Source organism: Trachypithecus francoisi, unplaced genomic scaffold (genome assembly GCF_009764315.1).
Source record: "Trachypithecus francoisi isolate TF-2019V2 unplaced genomic scaffold, Tfra_2.0 Lachesis_group8, whole genome shotgun sequence".
In the NCBI taxonomy this organism is placed as follows: Eukaryota; Metazoa; Chordata; class Mammalia; order Primates; family Cercopithecidae; genus Trachypithecus; species Trachypithecus francoisi.
In genome coordinates, this window is record NW_022681473.1 from 95,165,813 (window position 1) to 95,180,944 (window position 15,132).

General features: G+C 39.2%; 2 protein-coding genes across 2 annotated transcripts in view; both read right to left on the reverse strand.

The window, feature by feature from the left end:
* Positions 1-15,132, reverse strand: part of CASP5 (caspase 5) — a 74,530-nt gene that overhangs the window by 34,198 nt on the left and 25,200 nt on the right.
* CASP1 (caspase 1) lies at positions 3,731-13,897 on the reverse strand. Its single transcript, XM_033205346.1, has 10 exons — positions 13,416-13,897; positions 12,517-12,783; positions 11,377-11,439; positions 9,465-9,580; positions 8,722-8,895; positions 8,055-8,289; positions 7,521-7,664; positions 5,247-5,356; positions 4,618-4,748; positions 3,731-3,984 (listed from the first exon to the last, which is right to left on the reverse strand). Exons 1-9 carry the CDS (start codon positions 13,420-13,422, stop codon positions 4,650-4,652), a joined length of 1,215 nt encoding a protein of 404 aa, XP_033061237.1. The 5' UTR covers positions 13,423-13,897; the 3' UTR covers positions 3,731-3,984; positions 4,618-4,649.

The following is a 15,132-nucleotide window of genomic DNA, read 5'->3' on the forward strand; positions in this document are numbered from 1 at the left end:
GGCTAATTTAACCAGGTCTTGTATTGGTGTCTGAGGACCATCCTCTACCTTTGAAGTTTTTTACGAATGTCAGGAGCTGATTGAGAAATGAAATAAGACGCCAAAATGGTGGCCCCTGTGGGGGAGGCCGGATCTAACCGAGTATATTGGGTTAGAACCTCAGTCAGTTGAGGGTAGAGGTTAGGATAACCTGGAGGTTATGCCAAGTTAAGTCATAGGCCTGACAAAGGTATCTAAATTCCTTTATGTAGATGGTGGGATTAGCTGAGAAATCACCTAAACGCTTCTCAATTTTGGAAAGATCGGCCAATGAAAAAGGGACATGTACTCTGACTACCCCCTCCGCCCCAGCCACCTCTCGCAAAGGTGCTAACACTGTAGGAGGGTGTGGGCAGAGATAGGGGACTCAAGACAGCCAGTTGGGGGCCCCGAAGGAGGCACGGGACCGAGTGGATTACTAGTAGATAAGGAGGAGGAAGGAGGAGTCTGGATGGGGGGAGGAGGAGGAGACTGGGCAGGAAGGGAGGGGGTGGAGAGAACGGGGAGAGAAGGAGGAGTATAGGGACGAGAGCTTAAGGCCCAAAAGCCTTGTACGTAATTAATTTGGGACCACTTGCCTAGCCGCTGGCAGAAATTGCTGAGGTCGATCACGCCACAGTGGAAAGGAAAGTTAACCGCTTCCTCCTAAGGTCTTGTTCAAGCTGTAAGGTTTTTAAATTGGCTAGGAGGCACCCTAAGGGGGTGCTCTTTGGAAATTTGGACTGGGGGGTTTCCGGTTTGTTTCCTCTTTACTTACACAATGGACACAATGGAAATGGAAGTGGATCTCTGCCTGGCTTCAAAGCGTCCTTTGGAACCAGCAGAGACAGACTGGAGGCTCATGGAGCCAAAGTGGAGATTACCTTCAGGCAGACGTCTCCGTCCTGAACGGGTCTCCCGAGCCACTTGGTGGCCCCAAATGGACCTCGGACCTGTGCAGGATTTTGGCCAAGGGAGGTAAAGAGAAGACAAGGGCACTTACCCCAGAGAGGCCGTGAGAGTGAGGGAAGCGAGTCTCAGGTCCTGGTCCGTCTGCCGCGTGGGAGCAGGAGGAGGTTCCTCAACCCTTAGAGGCCTGAGGAGGGGTCTCCTCCCGGGTCTTTGGCACCAACTGATTTGTTTTTCTAAGACCACCAGAGCGGGCACAAAAGAACCAGCGAGTAGGCAAGTGTAGGAGCAAAACTGCAAGTTTATTTTGGTCACCTAAGGTGTGGGGAAGAGGTCTGTCGGCCTTCGGCAAAGAAGGCTGACAGAGTCCCCCCGTGGGGCTCTCCGATGGAGTTCCTGCAGTCCTGACATCCCGACAGGAGTGGAGGACTGAGGAAGGCCGCGCGTGGCGTGGCGTCCCTCCAGAGCGGCTTTTCTGGGGGGGGGCAATAGGCGGGGCACGGGCGTGTCAGGGGGCGTTCCACAGGTGCGACCAGGTAACTCTTGGTCTCTTCGGATTGACATCACCTGGCGCATGCCTAGTTGGTCTGCACCTTCCCGGGTCGCCGGCTGCATTTTGGCGCGCGGGGGAAAAGCTGGGGGCGGGGGATGAAGAACCCGAAAGTGCACCATCTTGCCTCAGTTTGTCCAAACAATCACAGATTACAAAGTTGCTTCTGGGAACTTCCAGTTTCATTACTGGGAAGTGCCCTGTAGTCAGCAAATTGGCTTTCCAGTCTTGAACTCTAGATTCTCCCCTGGGGAAAAAAGTACAAATAACAAAATATTGTTCTGTGGGTTGAAACTTCAGCCTGGTTTTCTTTTTCCTTTTCTCTCTCCATAGCCCCACATCTTCTTCTATTCATCCTTCTCTTCTGATTTGTCAGTTTTTCTACCTCTACTCGTCTAAAAGCACATGTCCTGAATGAGTAAAATCTAACTAGTTTCCTTGCATCTTCCCATAAGAATTAACCAAATATTTTGTATGGCTTGGGTTTATTTTTCATTTCAATTTTTATTTGCGTTTCAGGGGTACATATGCAAGCTTGTTACAAGAGTATATTATGTGATGCAGAGGTTTGTGGTACAATTTAACCTATCACCTAGGCAGTGAGAATAGCACTCAGTACATAGTTTTTCAGTTCTTGCCCTCTTCCTTTACTCCTCCCTCTAGTAGCTCCCCGTGCCTGTTATTCCCATCTTTATGTCCATGTGTACACAGTATTTAGCTAGAACTTACAAGTGAGATTATATGATATTCGATTTCCTGTTTCTGCATTAATTTGCTTAGAATAATGGCCTCCAGTTGCATCCATGTTGCTGCAAAGGGCAGGATTTCATTTTTATGGCTGTGTAATATTCCATAGTAAGTGTGTACCACATTTTTTAAATCCAGTCCACCATTGATGGACACCTGGGTTGATTCTATGATTTTGGCTATGGTGAATAGTGCTGTGGCAAACATGAAAGCACATGTCTTTGTGATAGAATAGTATATTTTCCCTTGAGGATTCAGTCAGTAATGGGATGCTTGGACGAATGATAGTTCTTTTATTCCTTCTTTGGTAAATCTCCAAACTGCTTTTCACAAAGATGGATGTATCACGTTACTGGACTTCAAGTTATGCTAGAAGTCTGCAGTAACCACAACAGGAAGGTACTGGTACAAAATACAGACACATAGCTCAAGGGAACACAATAGAGAACCCCAAAATAAAGCCACATACCTACAACCAACAGATACGCAACAAAATCAACAACAACAACAAAAAGAAATAAGGAAAGGACTGTTTACTCAATACATGTATTTCTTGCTTAAACTGTGCTGAGGAATCATGATGGAGTCTTCTCCTCCCCATCTCCCTGTCATCTTACCCTTTGATTAGAGATAGTTCTGAAGGAATCCTCTTAACTAGTTCCTGGAATGCTGTTCTTCAACTGACTAAAACTGCTTTAACAGTTAATTTTTACTGAGGGTGACAATTCACTTCTGCTTTTTGATATTCTCTGAGCAAAGACAGATCACAGTGTAGTCTCAGGTTGTAGTAGAATATGCATGATAGTACAGAAGAAATATGCCCAGAAAAACAGTTAATAAAAGGCAAAAAAGAAGAGAGAGAGAGAGAGATAGAGAGAGAGAGACTGTAATGTGTTCAACTATGAAGGTTTTTAAAAAGTCAGAAATTAACTCTCATTTAATATGTTTAACACTAGAAAAAACTCATATTTGCAAGTAGAGGGGTAGTTCTTCAAATCATCCCTAAATCTTAACATCACTGAGTGAATGATTTCACCCCAAACTCATTTTCTCTGCACCATACCAGGACTTCATTGTGCACACCATGCATCCTAGATTTTCTTCAGGATGTCATGAGCCATTTGCCAAGTGCTTCATTTTGGATGGCTGTCCTACCTTTTCAAGGAGTCTGTGAACTACTGAGGGTCTAGTGTTGATTTCTTTGTCTTAAATACTTTTGCAAAGGGTAGAAACATGCAAGTTCTGTTCATGGATTGGTCAGTAGTAAACTGTGGGATTTGGGAAAAGTTTCTTATCACACTACACTGTCACTGTCAAAACTAGCTGTTTTCCCCCGTCTCTCCTGCTGAACTCTAAATTATTTGAAGTCAGACATCTGCTGTAACTTACACTGCATCCCCAAGGCAGAAAGCCCAGCAAATTATTTTACTATTTTTAAAAATGGCACAAAATAAATTTTTGTTCAAGAAAGTAATAACATTGCTATGTTTGTAAGTCTGATTTTCCTTTTTTTTAATTTTTATATTTTATTTTACTTTAAGTTCTGGGAAAGAAAGGTGCCAATAGCCAGTTCGGGTCTGACAGATTAAGTCGAACACTCCAAATTCCTTAGTCGCTCTAAGTTCCAATCCCTGTTTCTTCAGTGTGGGAGAAAACTGAGGACAAGTTTTCATTTTTCTAACAGATTTATTAGCTCAAAAAAAGTGTATTATTCAGCAGACATAATTCCAAAAACCTTTACAGAAGGATCTCTTCACTTCCTATGAGAAAAAGAAATTAAAAAAAAAATAAACATAGGAAAGCATTCTGTTAAAGACATGCAAGTTACAAAGTTATACCACCAATGGGAACATACACAATTTTAAAAGGAAAGACCACATGCTATGCTTAAATATATCCTGCTGAGGTGAAGGAGAGAAACATCTAAAAGTGAGGGTTCATAGTCTTACAGCCACTTGTGGACCAAAGTCAGCTGAATCTCAGAAGGGGTCTAAATGAAAAACTTTGGGAGAAGAGGAACGTGCTCTGCACTGACCAGAAGAAAGGCATTACTTCAGTATTTTCTATATATCATATTATGGTTTGATTATCCCTTATCCGAAATGCATGCTACCAGAAGTATTTCAAATTTCAGATATTTTTGTATATTGGAATTCAGCAGTATACTTACTGGTTTAGCATCCCTAATCCAAAAACCTATAATTTGAAATGTTTCGGTAAACATTTCCTTTGAATATCATGCAGGCGCTCACACAGTGTTGGATTTTAGAGCATTTCAAAATTCAAATTTTTGGATTAAGGATTCTGAGCCTGTAGACCTAGAGTTCTTGACTAAAATGGACTGTCAGTACCCTTTCCTCAGCCTTCCCACACTCCCGACCATACACATGTACCTGCCCACAGACATTCATACAGTTTCCTTATTTTAATGTCCTGGGAAGAGGTAGAAACATCTTGTCAAAGTCACTCTTTCAGTGGTGGGCATCTGCACTCTACCACCTGGCTGCTCAAATGAAAGTCGAACCTAAAAGAGTAAGAAAAGTCTGTAGCACTTTTTTTTTTTTTTTTTTTTTGCTGAGTTTCTCTTTTTCAAGAGCTTCTTGAGTTGTGCCAAAGAACTACAACAAATATAGCAAAATAAGTGACAAAAACAAAAAGTACTTCCATCTGCAACAAGTATAGCCATATATGTATGTAAGCATTGAATGACCCTCCTCAGGGCATTTTAAATCTGCTGCTGGATCTAATAGCCATGAGAGACACAGGTAATTAGAGTCCATTCATCTGTCTCTGAAGCGCAGGAGAGGGTGAAACTAAATGATTGTTTTCTCAAAGCCGTGGGTCATTACAGGTTGGATCTGGCTCCCAGGTTTGTCCACTCTCCAAAGAACTCCAAAACTCTTTTGGAAAAAAAGGGTATTATTGGAAGATAAACATGTCTGGATCTGCTTTCTATGCTTTCAATTGCAATAGTCAAGCATTCAGGGAAGTAGAGTGAAAATAGCATCCTCTAGAGTCCTACCTTGCGGAAAATTTCCTCCATATCACAGGAACAAGCATATTCTTGTATATGTTCAATGAGTCTTATAATAAAAACAGAGCCCTTTGTGGGATGTCTCCAAGAAACATTATCTGTTGATAAAGCACATTTCAAATCTCAAGACTAGCTCTTGCCGGAAGAAAGAGAAGAAACCCTAATATTTCTACTCCAGCTGAGTGTTGTTTGAAATCATAAATTTAGTAGCAAATAAGGAAAAGGCAGAATGGGAAAAATAGAGGGGAGTGATTGGGATTTGGAAACAAAATATCTAAATGTACATTTCCAAAGTGGCATTACTGACTGTGATTTAAGTTAATTATGCATTCTGATATTTAATAGACTCAGCTGTACAGGGGATGGTATTAATTCCATACACAAGTGGTATCTGAGGTCACACAAGTGTTTGAGATAACCCAGGATATGCAATACTCAGTCTACAGGTAATAATATTAACAAATTCTCAATTTATATACTTCATAAAAAATTAATCAAAATTAAATAACATTGACAGTAAGATATTTACACACAAAAAGTTAACTATAAAAATCATAAAACAGAACAAAAGTAGAAATCTGGAAGGAGTAGATAAGGAAATGAGTGTATTATTTGGGGGGGAAGTTTTTATGAAGAAGAGAAATATTAAAGAAAAGCAATATTAATTTACTACATAGTAGACACAGAAGTAATGAAGGCATAAAATTATACAAAGGAAGACATAAAAGAAAAGCAGCAGCAATAACTCTGTATATAATGACAGACACATTCTTTAATGACACATTTTAGCCAGTTATAATGGTCATAAAGTATATATTGATAATAAAATTCTATTTCGAAACACAGCTATCTCAGCTAAATGAAGGCTTTAACTGAGACTTGTTCTAGTAAAAGGAAGTAAGTGAAAGATATGGTGGAGACAGATGTCTCTGCAAATGTTTTGAAATTAAGGAAGTAGATAATTATTTTTCTTCAGGAGATCACTATGATGTGGTTGGGATTGGCACAGCAGAATGTGGAGATAGGTTTAACATGGAAGTTATAGATAACTAAATTGGAGTTTCTGATAGTCATCTGGAAGGGAGGAGTAAGGAAAGTGAAAGAAAAGAAAGACACATAAATCAGCCAGATTGATGATGAGAAACCAGGGGCCTACAAAGAGCTACTTAGAGAGCGGTGAATGTCATATGGAAGGCTGGGATCAAAAGATACTAAGTAACAGTTCTGTCTAATGTTAAACTCTACTATATGTACTCAGGCTGAAAATGTGTGGTGTTTTTGGGTGCTGTCATTGCTTCTGATCATTGGGAAAAAATTATTGAGTTCTACATCAGGGCATGTTCAGCACAATATAGAACCAAGCTTCTTCTGAAAGAAGCTATCTCATTTTAGAAAATATTTTAGAAAACTTAACTATTTGAGCAGAGGCAGAGCCTTTGGGCCAGAGATGACCAAGTGAATGCGAGTCCTCTCAGGAAACTGTCAAACATGGTGAATGAAAGGATTTAAATAATTTTTATCTAAACCTCACTTAGAAAAGTAACTGAATTAAGTTATCAAATAAATACATTTTAAATAATAGCAGTTCTTTAATGTGTGCTTTATTTTATGTCATTCCCAATATTTCAAACATATTAATTTATTAAATCCTTAGAAAAATAATATTTATATTCACATATTAGTGAGCAATTCAAGGAAAGCCCAAGGAGGAACTAGTGGAGTTGTTTTACAAAGTACTAAATGTCTGGGTCAGTCAATAATAGCAAGATTCTTACTCCAAAGCATACATTTAGAAAAATTCAAATATATTCTGTCTTATATGCTTCATGCTTCCAGGTAAAACCCACTTAAATTTAGAGTCCTAAAGTGCCTTGCTTGTTCTTCTACTTTTCAGAACCTTGCTACTACTCTTCTCCTATAAGTATTTGATGTCTGGGCAAATTGGATGAATGAATGACCTCAACATGGTGGAATTTTCTACGCAGAGGCAGATTCTAATGTACTACAGCACATACTGTCTTCCATTTAATTCTCTGTTATCGCTCAAATTGCCAAAAATATTTTGAAACATAGATGAATTCTCTAATTAGTAATGCATTAAATAGACATGTAAAATTGATCTCTTGGATAAAGGGAATTGTGTGTATAACGTGGAACAAAGCTTGAGTTGGTCTTGAGTTGTTAATCATCACCTCTAGTGGGTGACTGTCACTTTTTGTATTGATAGCCCCAACAAAGATGTCCTGTGTAGAAACCTGTTACCTGGTGTGGAAGAGCAGAAAGCAATAAAATCCTTCTCTATGTGGGCTTTCTTAATAGCATCATCCTCAAACTCTTCTGTAGTTGGTAAAGATATGTTTCCAGAAACTCCTGCTGAATCTTTTAACCACACCACACCATGGTTCTCTGGAAAGACACAATTTGATTTGTTACTACCTATCAATGGCTGATTTCTTCCTAGCCTCTGTTCAATGATATTTATTAATGTGTTTGCTCCATCATTAATTCACATGCAAATACACACATACATTTCAGTTACAATCTTTTCAACAATATTTATCTTTTCTAACCATCAAACAAATTGTAAAAATTTCCAAACATCAAAGTCTCAAGCTTGAATATAGAACAAATATCTACCAACCAGCCATTCAATTCACGGAAGCTGCAATCTGGAATACTGACAGTACGTGTTATTTGACATTAAAAGACAAACAAAAAGAAACCAAAAATTCCTGGATGCATACGGAGTAAGATAGTATTCGAATGTCTGGTGTTCTCAAAGGCATCAGCACTCACCACCACGGCAGGCCTGGATGATGATCACCTTCGGTTTGTCCTTCAAACTTGGGCAGTTCCTGGTATTCAACGTTGTAAAGATTGCATTGAGTTGTAATACATCTGGGACTTGCTCAGAGTATTTCTTCCCACATATGCCTTCCTGAATACCATGAGACATGAACACCAGGAATGTGCTGTCAGAGGTCTTGTGCTCTGGGCGGTGTGCAAATGCCACCAGCTCCGTAGTCATTTCCTGAAAGAGACCATATTACTGATTTTCAACTATGAAATTAACTATCATGGTACCTTGGAAAGTCAATAAATAAATACTTAAGAAGTTTCTTAAGGGATTCCATGACAAACAATGGGGTGCCAAAAAAAATTTTAGTCTTAATTTCAAGAAAGGTGAAGGAAAGCATTATAGGAAGTCATCCAAGGAGTTATCTTGTAGAGAGACAGTAGCATTACTGGGTCAATAAAATATTTCCCAATTCAGTTATACCAGGCTTGTGCTGAATGACTTTTATGTTACAAGGGACCATGTAGTATCCAGCACTCTCTCAAGGCAAGTTTGTATTTTGGATTATCAAGAGATTACATTTCTTGGTCTTATATCCAAGCTTTCTAATATTATTTCGTTATATGAAGGGCATGACCATTGTTTCTGTTGTATAATAGAACTTACCGAAGCTGTGAGATTTTTTTTCACATCTACGCTGTACCCCAGATTTTGTAGCAGCATTGTCATGCCTGTGATGTCAACCTCAGCTCCAGTTCTTCTAGAAAGAGTGTCAAATTCTTCATTGCAGATAATGAGAGCAAGACGTGTGCGGCCTGACTTGACCATTATTGGATAAATCTGTAGGAAATGTAATTTGAATGAACAGCCTTGTTCTCTCCAATTAAATATTTCCATTGTTGGTTTATGGCAGCTTCCCCTTCCTTAGTTCTATCAAAATACCAAACCCCATGAGCCATACATTGAAAAGGGGGAACAGAATTGAATACTGCTTCAGGAGTATGCATGAACATTGCAAATGCCGGATGGCAGCTGAGCTGCTGACTTCATTGTTCTTGATAGGTAGGATTTTGAAAGATGCACGAGCTTTGAAGCAAAAATACTGAATTCTAAAGCTGATTGTTCCAATTTCTGATTGTTTTTCTTTGAGAAAAATATTTAACAATACCGTGTCTTAGCTTCTTGATCTCTAAAATGGGTTATGTTTAAGGTAAAAGATTATGTATTATCATGTGCAAAATGCTTAGAATAATGCCCACTCATAAAAAGCATTCAATAGCTGCCATCGCTGATGGCAGAACTGCCAGAACTGCTCAATGAAGTTGTCTCTAAGAATAAGCCACTGCATTTCAGAACTGCCTCAAGTGTATCTTTCACCCCACTCTATCCTTGTGTTCTGAGCATGGCACCTCTGCCGGCTTTTCTTTCCATATCCTTTGAGCTTCTTCTTGGGAGCAAAGCTTGACATTCCCTTTTGAGCCTGAGGATGTGGGCATAGCTGGGTTGTCCTGCATTGCCTGAGAAGCTGCAAGAGACAAAGAACATCATGAACAGTGGCATCCCTGTTTGTTCTGCTTTGTGTTTCTTACAGCCTCACCTACGGATGAAACCAACAGAAGGGGAAATGCACTCTGAGGAGGACAATCCTGAGCTACATCATTAACACAGCTGAGTGTTTGCTCCTAATGGAGCACATTTCAAGCCAGAGATTTCCGGGTATGCATTACAAGTATCTTCTTTCATATTTCAGGATCAGCCTTTCTACAAACATTTTAGATACTAACATAGAAAGGGAAAATTTCAAGTCTGCCTGATAAAACACTCAGAAAACAATGTGTGAGATAAAATAGTTAGAATATAAACTTCTTTCAAAATATTCAAACCCTAAGATAAAATTTAATGGGAGCAAGTCTTAATTAAATCTACTAAAATATTTTTTTAAATATCTGTTTATATTTTTATTTATTTACTTAATATACATGGTAGTAAGCACAAGGAATATTTTTTAATGAACCTTTATTCTGTCCTTCAGGATCTCTTCCTTCTATGTATACATATGAAATGACATTAATATTGAATATATGAACTAGAATGAAGATACAATGATAAATGTTAAAATCAAGGTACACACTAGATGGATTCATAGCACTAAACATTCATTGCACAGACACATGAGGAAATGTTTTCACAGAGTTTATGTGAGAAAATCCTTGAGGCTTTTATTTCATCACAGGTTCCACACAACCCGACACAACCCTTTAACAATGTGATGTCCTTGTTAAAGAAATTAATGTAACCTTTGTTTTAAAATAGAAACAAGTTTTCTAGATATGTGGAGAATCTTTTAGAAACTATTAAGGCAAAAAATAATATTTAATTCTAAAAACAAATTTGAAAAACGATTATACAATCAGTTAGATAAACAAAGGCAGCATGACATGTGTTGATGTGGAAAAGAACTAATTAGAATAGATAGATTGGAAAAAATTATAGAATAATCTTTGTTGAATAAAATGCTGGGTTCCTTCACAAAGAAGTGTGAAAATAATAGAAAAAACTAAATGTAAGTAGTTAGGTTATTTGAGCTATTTTTTCATAGTCAAGAATACAGTATTTATTTATACATTGAATATCCCATGCTGTGAAACGTTTAAGAAAATATTCATGATATCCTACCTTAATAAATTCTGTAGAGTAATATCTGAACTTGATAAATAATTTGCATTCCTAGCCTCTAAATTGCTTTCAAATGTAAGTTTCTTTTATTTTAAGAGTGCACTATGGGAATAGCAGTTCTTTAACAAAATAACAGAAGTAGAAATAGAGACAGTTCCAAATTTGAGAAAAGCCTGCATAAAACTTGGCCATGGCTTGAATATTAGAGTTGCATGAGAAGAAAGGGTCCCATATGAGTTTCAAGTTCCTGCTTTGAACAACTGGTGATGGTGGCACCAATAACCAAGTTACACAAAACCGGAAGAGAAGCAGGGTGTGGAAGTACGGCATGTTTAGCTCTGGGAAAGTTTAGAATAACGTGTCTCTGGGAGATGGGAGTGAATATTTCAGTAGGCTTAAATAATGAAGTTTGGTACTTATTTGGGTAATCAGGATTTGAGACACAGATTCAGAATTTTTAATATAAACAAGGATAGTGAAGCATTGGGAACAGTTTCTACAAAAGCAGAGAAGATTACAAAAAGAAAATTATATGACCTATCTATGAGAATTCCCAATATCCCATTTACCCATGATTCATCCTACAAAATTAATGTCAAGGAAGATGGGGGTCAAAGAATGCTCTTCGTTTAAAAACAGCATTACCTGGAAAGGAAGAAAGTACTCCTTGATAGTCTTGCATATTAAGGGAATTTCCAGATGTTTGATCTATGAAAAGATAAAGGATATTGAATTAGTCACTTATCGTCTCTGGAAAACTATACCCCAATCTGTAAAACACTCCCCACTAAAAATTTCTCCCATAACACTGACTGACTGACATTAAATAGTGTTCAAGATGTTCTTTAATTTAGAGAGTGGTGGGAGGTAGAAAATGAAAGAGGCATTGATAGAAAAATACGTGTTTATTACATATAGATGAAAACAGAAACATCTGCAATGTCTACTTAGACAGGCATAACCTTTCCCTAACCCTTAGAACAAAAGGCTTTTGCTTTCAAAGAACATCTCCCTCTGAAGTGGCTTTAGGAAGTGCCACAGAGATGAGTGACTGGGAATTCACCAGAACTCATCCTCACCAAGAGGTAGGTCCAAGTGGTCATGAGATTTGGCCAGATCAGTTCCCGAGCCCTGTACTGGGCTTGAGGAGGGTTGCAAGTGGCGGATTTCCAGGCCTCACAGCATGATTCACCCCCTGGTACCAGGCAACCGGGTGATCTTACTCAAAGAAAATACAAGCAGGCAACTGGAGGAATGAGGCCACTAGAAATCTTTACTTTTCTATACGTCCAATGTGTTCTCTGAGTGTATCACCATCACTGAAATATATGTTTTTTTCTTTTGGGAGGGTAAAATTTTAGGGAAAAGTTATAAAAAGTATTTGATTATAAACCTTAAAGCTTCATGTGGCTTTACAACTACATAGGTGCCTACGGACCCCTTGCACTCAATAAAAGTAAGTCCACAAGTAAATATTTTGCCTTGCCAGGAACACTGGAGCACATAGTGTGAAGCTTTTCAGATGGTTCTCATGAGCTTCAGCAAAGGAACTACCACATACTCAGAACAGGAAATGAACTTTAATCAGAAGAGGGCCACTGAGGATGAAGGCAAAGAATCAAAGGAGAGTCAAAGCACATGCAATAGGGACCCTGCTACAGGAATATGGCCCTGAAGCCAGAGATAAGAAAGTTTTCTTCAAATTAACAGGACTAGTAAAGAAATTAAATGTTAGGCATGAAGACAGGCCCTAGGCAAACTTGAGTGTGAGTCACTGACCCTTACCTGCTGAAAGTCCCAGTGTCCCTGCCAGGTACCTGTCTTCTTCACAAATGCATGTGATGAAAATTTGGGATGCCTGTGCCCCTTTGTGAATAACAGAGTCAATCACTGCTCGGGCCTTATCCATAGCTGTAGCATTTTCACGTTTTACTTTCTCCATCTCTTCCTGGTTCAGCACCCTTGTCTGTAATAATTCATCCAGTAAGCCATTTATTGTTCCTTCACCCATGGAACGGATTAACAGCTTTCTCTTCTCCTTCAGGACCTTGTCTGTTTGGAGCACAAAGATTTCTCACTCCATGCCTCATATTCCTCTCATGTAATCAACAGAAAGTGACCTCATTTAGATTTCATCAGTGGAAGGTCCCCCTCCTCACAGTTGGGTAATCCATCTTCTTACTGTATCGCTGTCCTACTTGTTTCCCTCAGTAGTCTCCATACATGTGCATGGAGTGGCCTGAAGACTGAGTTTACCATTTACATTAGTCCCTGGAAAGTGAAGATCATCCTCTTATGTCCCTTGTTTATTTAACTCTGAATAATAAAGTAATGAAGCAGAAATAGCCCATTTCATTTAGGAACCACTGCTGCTAGTACTCCTCCTGTGCCAATTCTGTACCCTCTGTCAGACTTTCAACAGGTAAGTAAGAGTTTAATTAAGATTGCAAAATGACAGCAGGCTGCCCCTAAAGCCTCAGTTCCTTTCTGGGCTTGCCTTTCCGTTCTAAAGGCTGCTAGAATCTTCTAGTTCCTTCTTTCCTCCCTCTCCTCCCTCTCCCCTCTTTTCCTCACTTCTACTCAAGTAAACTTCCACAGATACGAATTATGGTTTCCAGAAGAACCAGCTCTTTCCACAACTCTTTCTTCCCAGTAACCTGTTGTTGGAAAAGTAAAAGACTCACCGGCCATGGCTTTTCTCTCCTCCCTTCTTGTGTGGCTGAAACTGAAAGTATGCTTCGTCTTCCTTTTTGGCAGAGCCTATACACGTATTGGGAAACACTCACTGCACATGCATATGCATGTCTTTACTTTTCTTTCCATCAAAGAATCAGAACTGTAGCCTACATCAGGTAGTGTATCATGGGAAATTTTCTTCACCAGCCCTTGGATAGATCAGGGTAGGAGGGGAATGGGGCTTGGAGAATAAGACAGGATTGAAAAAGTATGTGTACAGTTAAATTCACACAATGAAGAGTTTCTCAATCATTAGAAAGCTTGACAGAGTAAAGTAACACAACCTTTGGAGTATGTGAACCCCTGTTCCCCTGACCCCACCTCACAGCTCTTGGGAAAGTTGTGGGTAGTGTATGTCCCTGTGAAACATTTTTGCTTTAAGGGAAATGGAAACATTTTTCACCAGAATTAACGCTTTTCTTATTTAAGGTTCTTTTCACATTGCTTTTTTCTTTTCTTTTCTTTTCTTTTCTGATACAGGGTATCATTCTGTCGTGCAGGCCGGAATGTAGTTTCTCAACCTTGGCTCACTGCAGCTTCCACTTCCCAGACTCAGATGATTCTTCCAAATCAGCCTCCAGAGTAGCTGCAATTACTGGCACATGCCACCATGGCCAGCTAATATTTGTATCTCTTGTAGAGACAGGGTCTCCCTGTGTTTCCTAAGCTTGTCTTCAGCTCCTGGGCTCAAGTACTGTGCCCACCTTGGTCTCCCAAAGAGCTAGGATTACAGGCATGAGCCATCCACCCATCCGGGAGGGTTTATTTTTGAGGGAAATTGCATCATAGAGGCCCAGGGCATAGGCTCTGGACTCAGAATGTTGAACTTAGCATTTTAAACTTCCCTTCCTTGGCAAGATATTGAACTTCCCTATGCAATTGTTCCTCTGTCTGTGAAATAATTTTGCTAATAGTATGTACTTACACAGTTTTGAGCATTAAGTGAGAGAAAATGTGGAAAATGCATGGAACATAGCCTGGCAAATGGTAAGCAAATAATGAGTGATATTACTATAATTAATACAAATGTTTAAGGTTAGAAAAATAATCAAGGATGATTATGTGCAGATTATCTAGCTAAGTTTACATTTTGTTAGAGTCCTCAAGCAGTGCATCTAGTCATTCGTTTAGCAAACATATATGGATGACATTGCTCTAGGTGCCAGAGGTTCAGTCAAAACAGATCATGGTCCTTTCCCCTTTGGTCTCACATTCAAGAGGGGAAGACAAACATGAAGTCCGGTGATATGGTTTGTTTCTGTTTCCCTACCCAAATCTCACCTTGAATTGCAATCACCCTCATGTGTTATGGGAGGTATCTGGTGGGATGTAATTGAATCATGGGTGCTATTTTTTTCCACTCTGTTCTCCTGAAAATTAATGTCTCATGAGTTCTGATGGTTTTATAAAAGGGAATTCCCCTGCTTATACCCTCTTGCCTGCATCCATGTAAGACGTGTCCTTGCTCCTCTTTTGCCTTTTGTCATGATTCTGAGGCCTCCCCAGCCATGTGGAACTGTGAGTCTATTAAACCTCTTTTTTGTTCTATATAATTACCCAGCCTTGAATATGTCTTTATTAGTAGTGTGAGAAATGACTAATGTAGTAAATTTATACCAAGTAATGGAGTGCTGCTGTAAAGATCTCCAAAAATGTGGAAGCAAT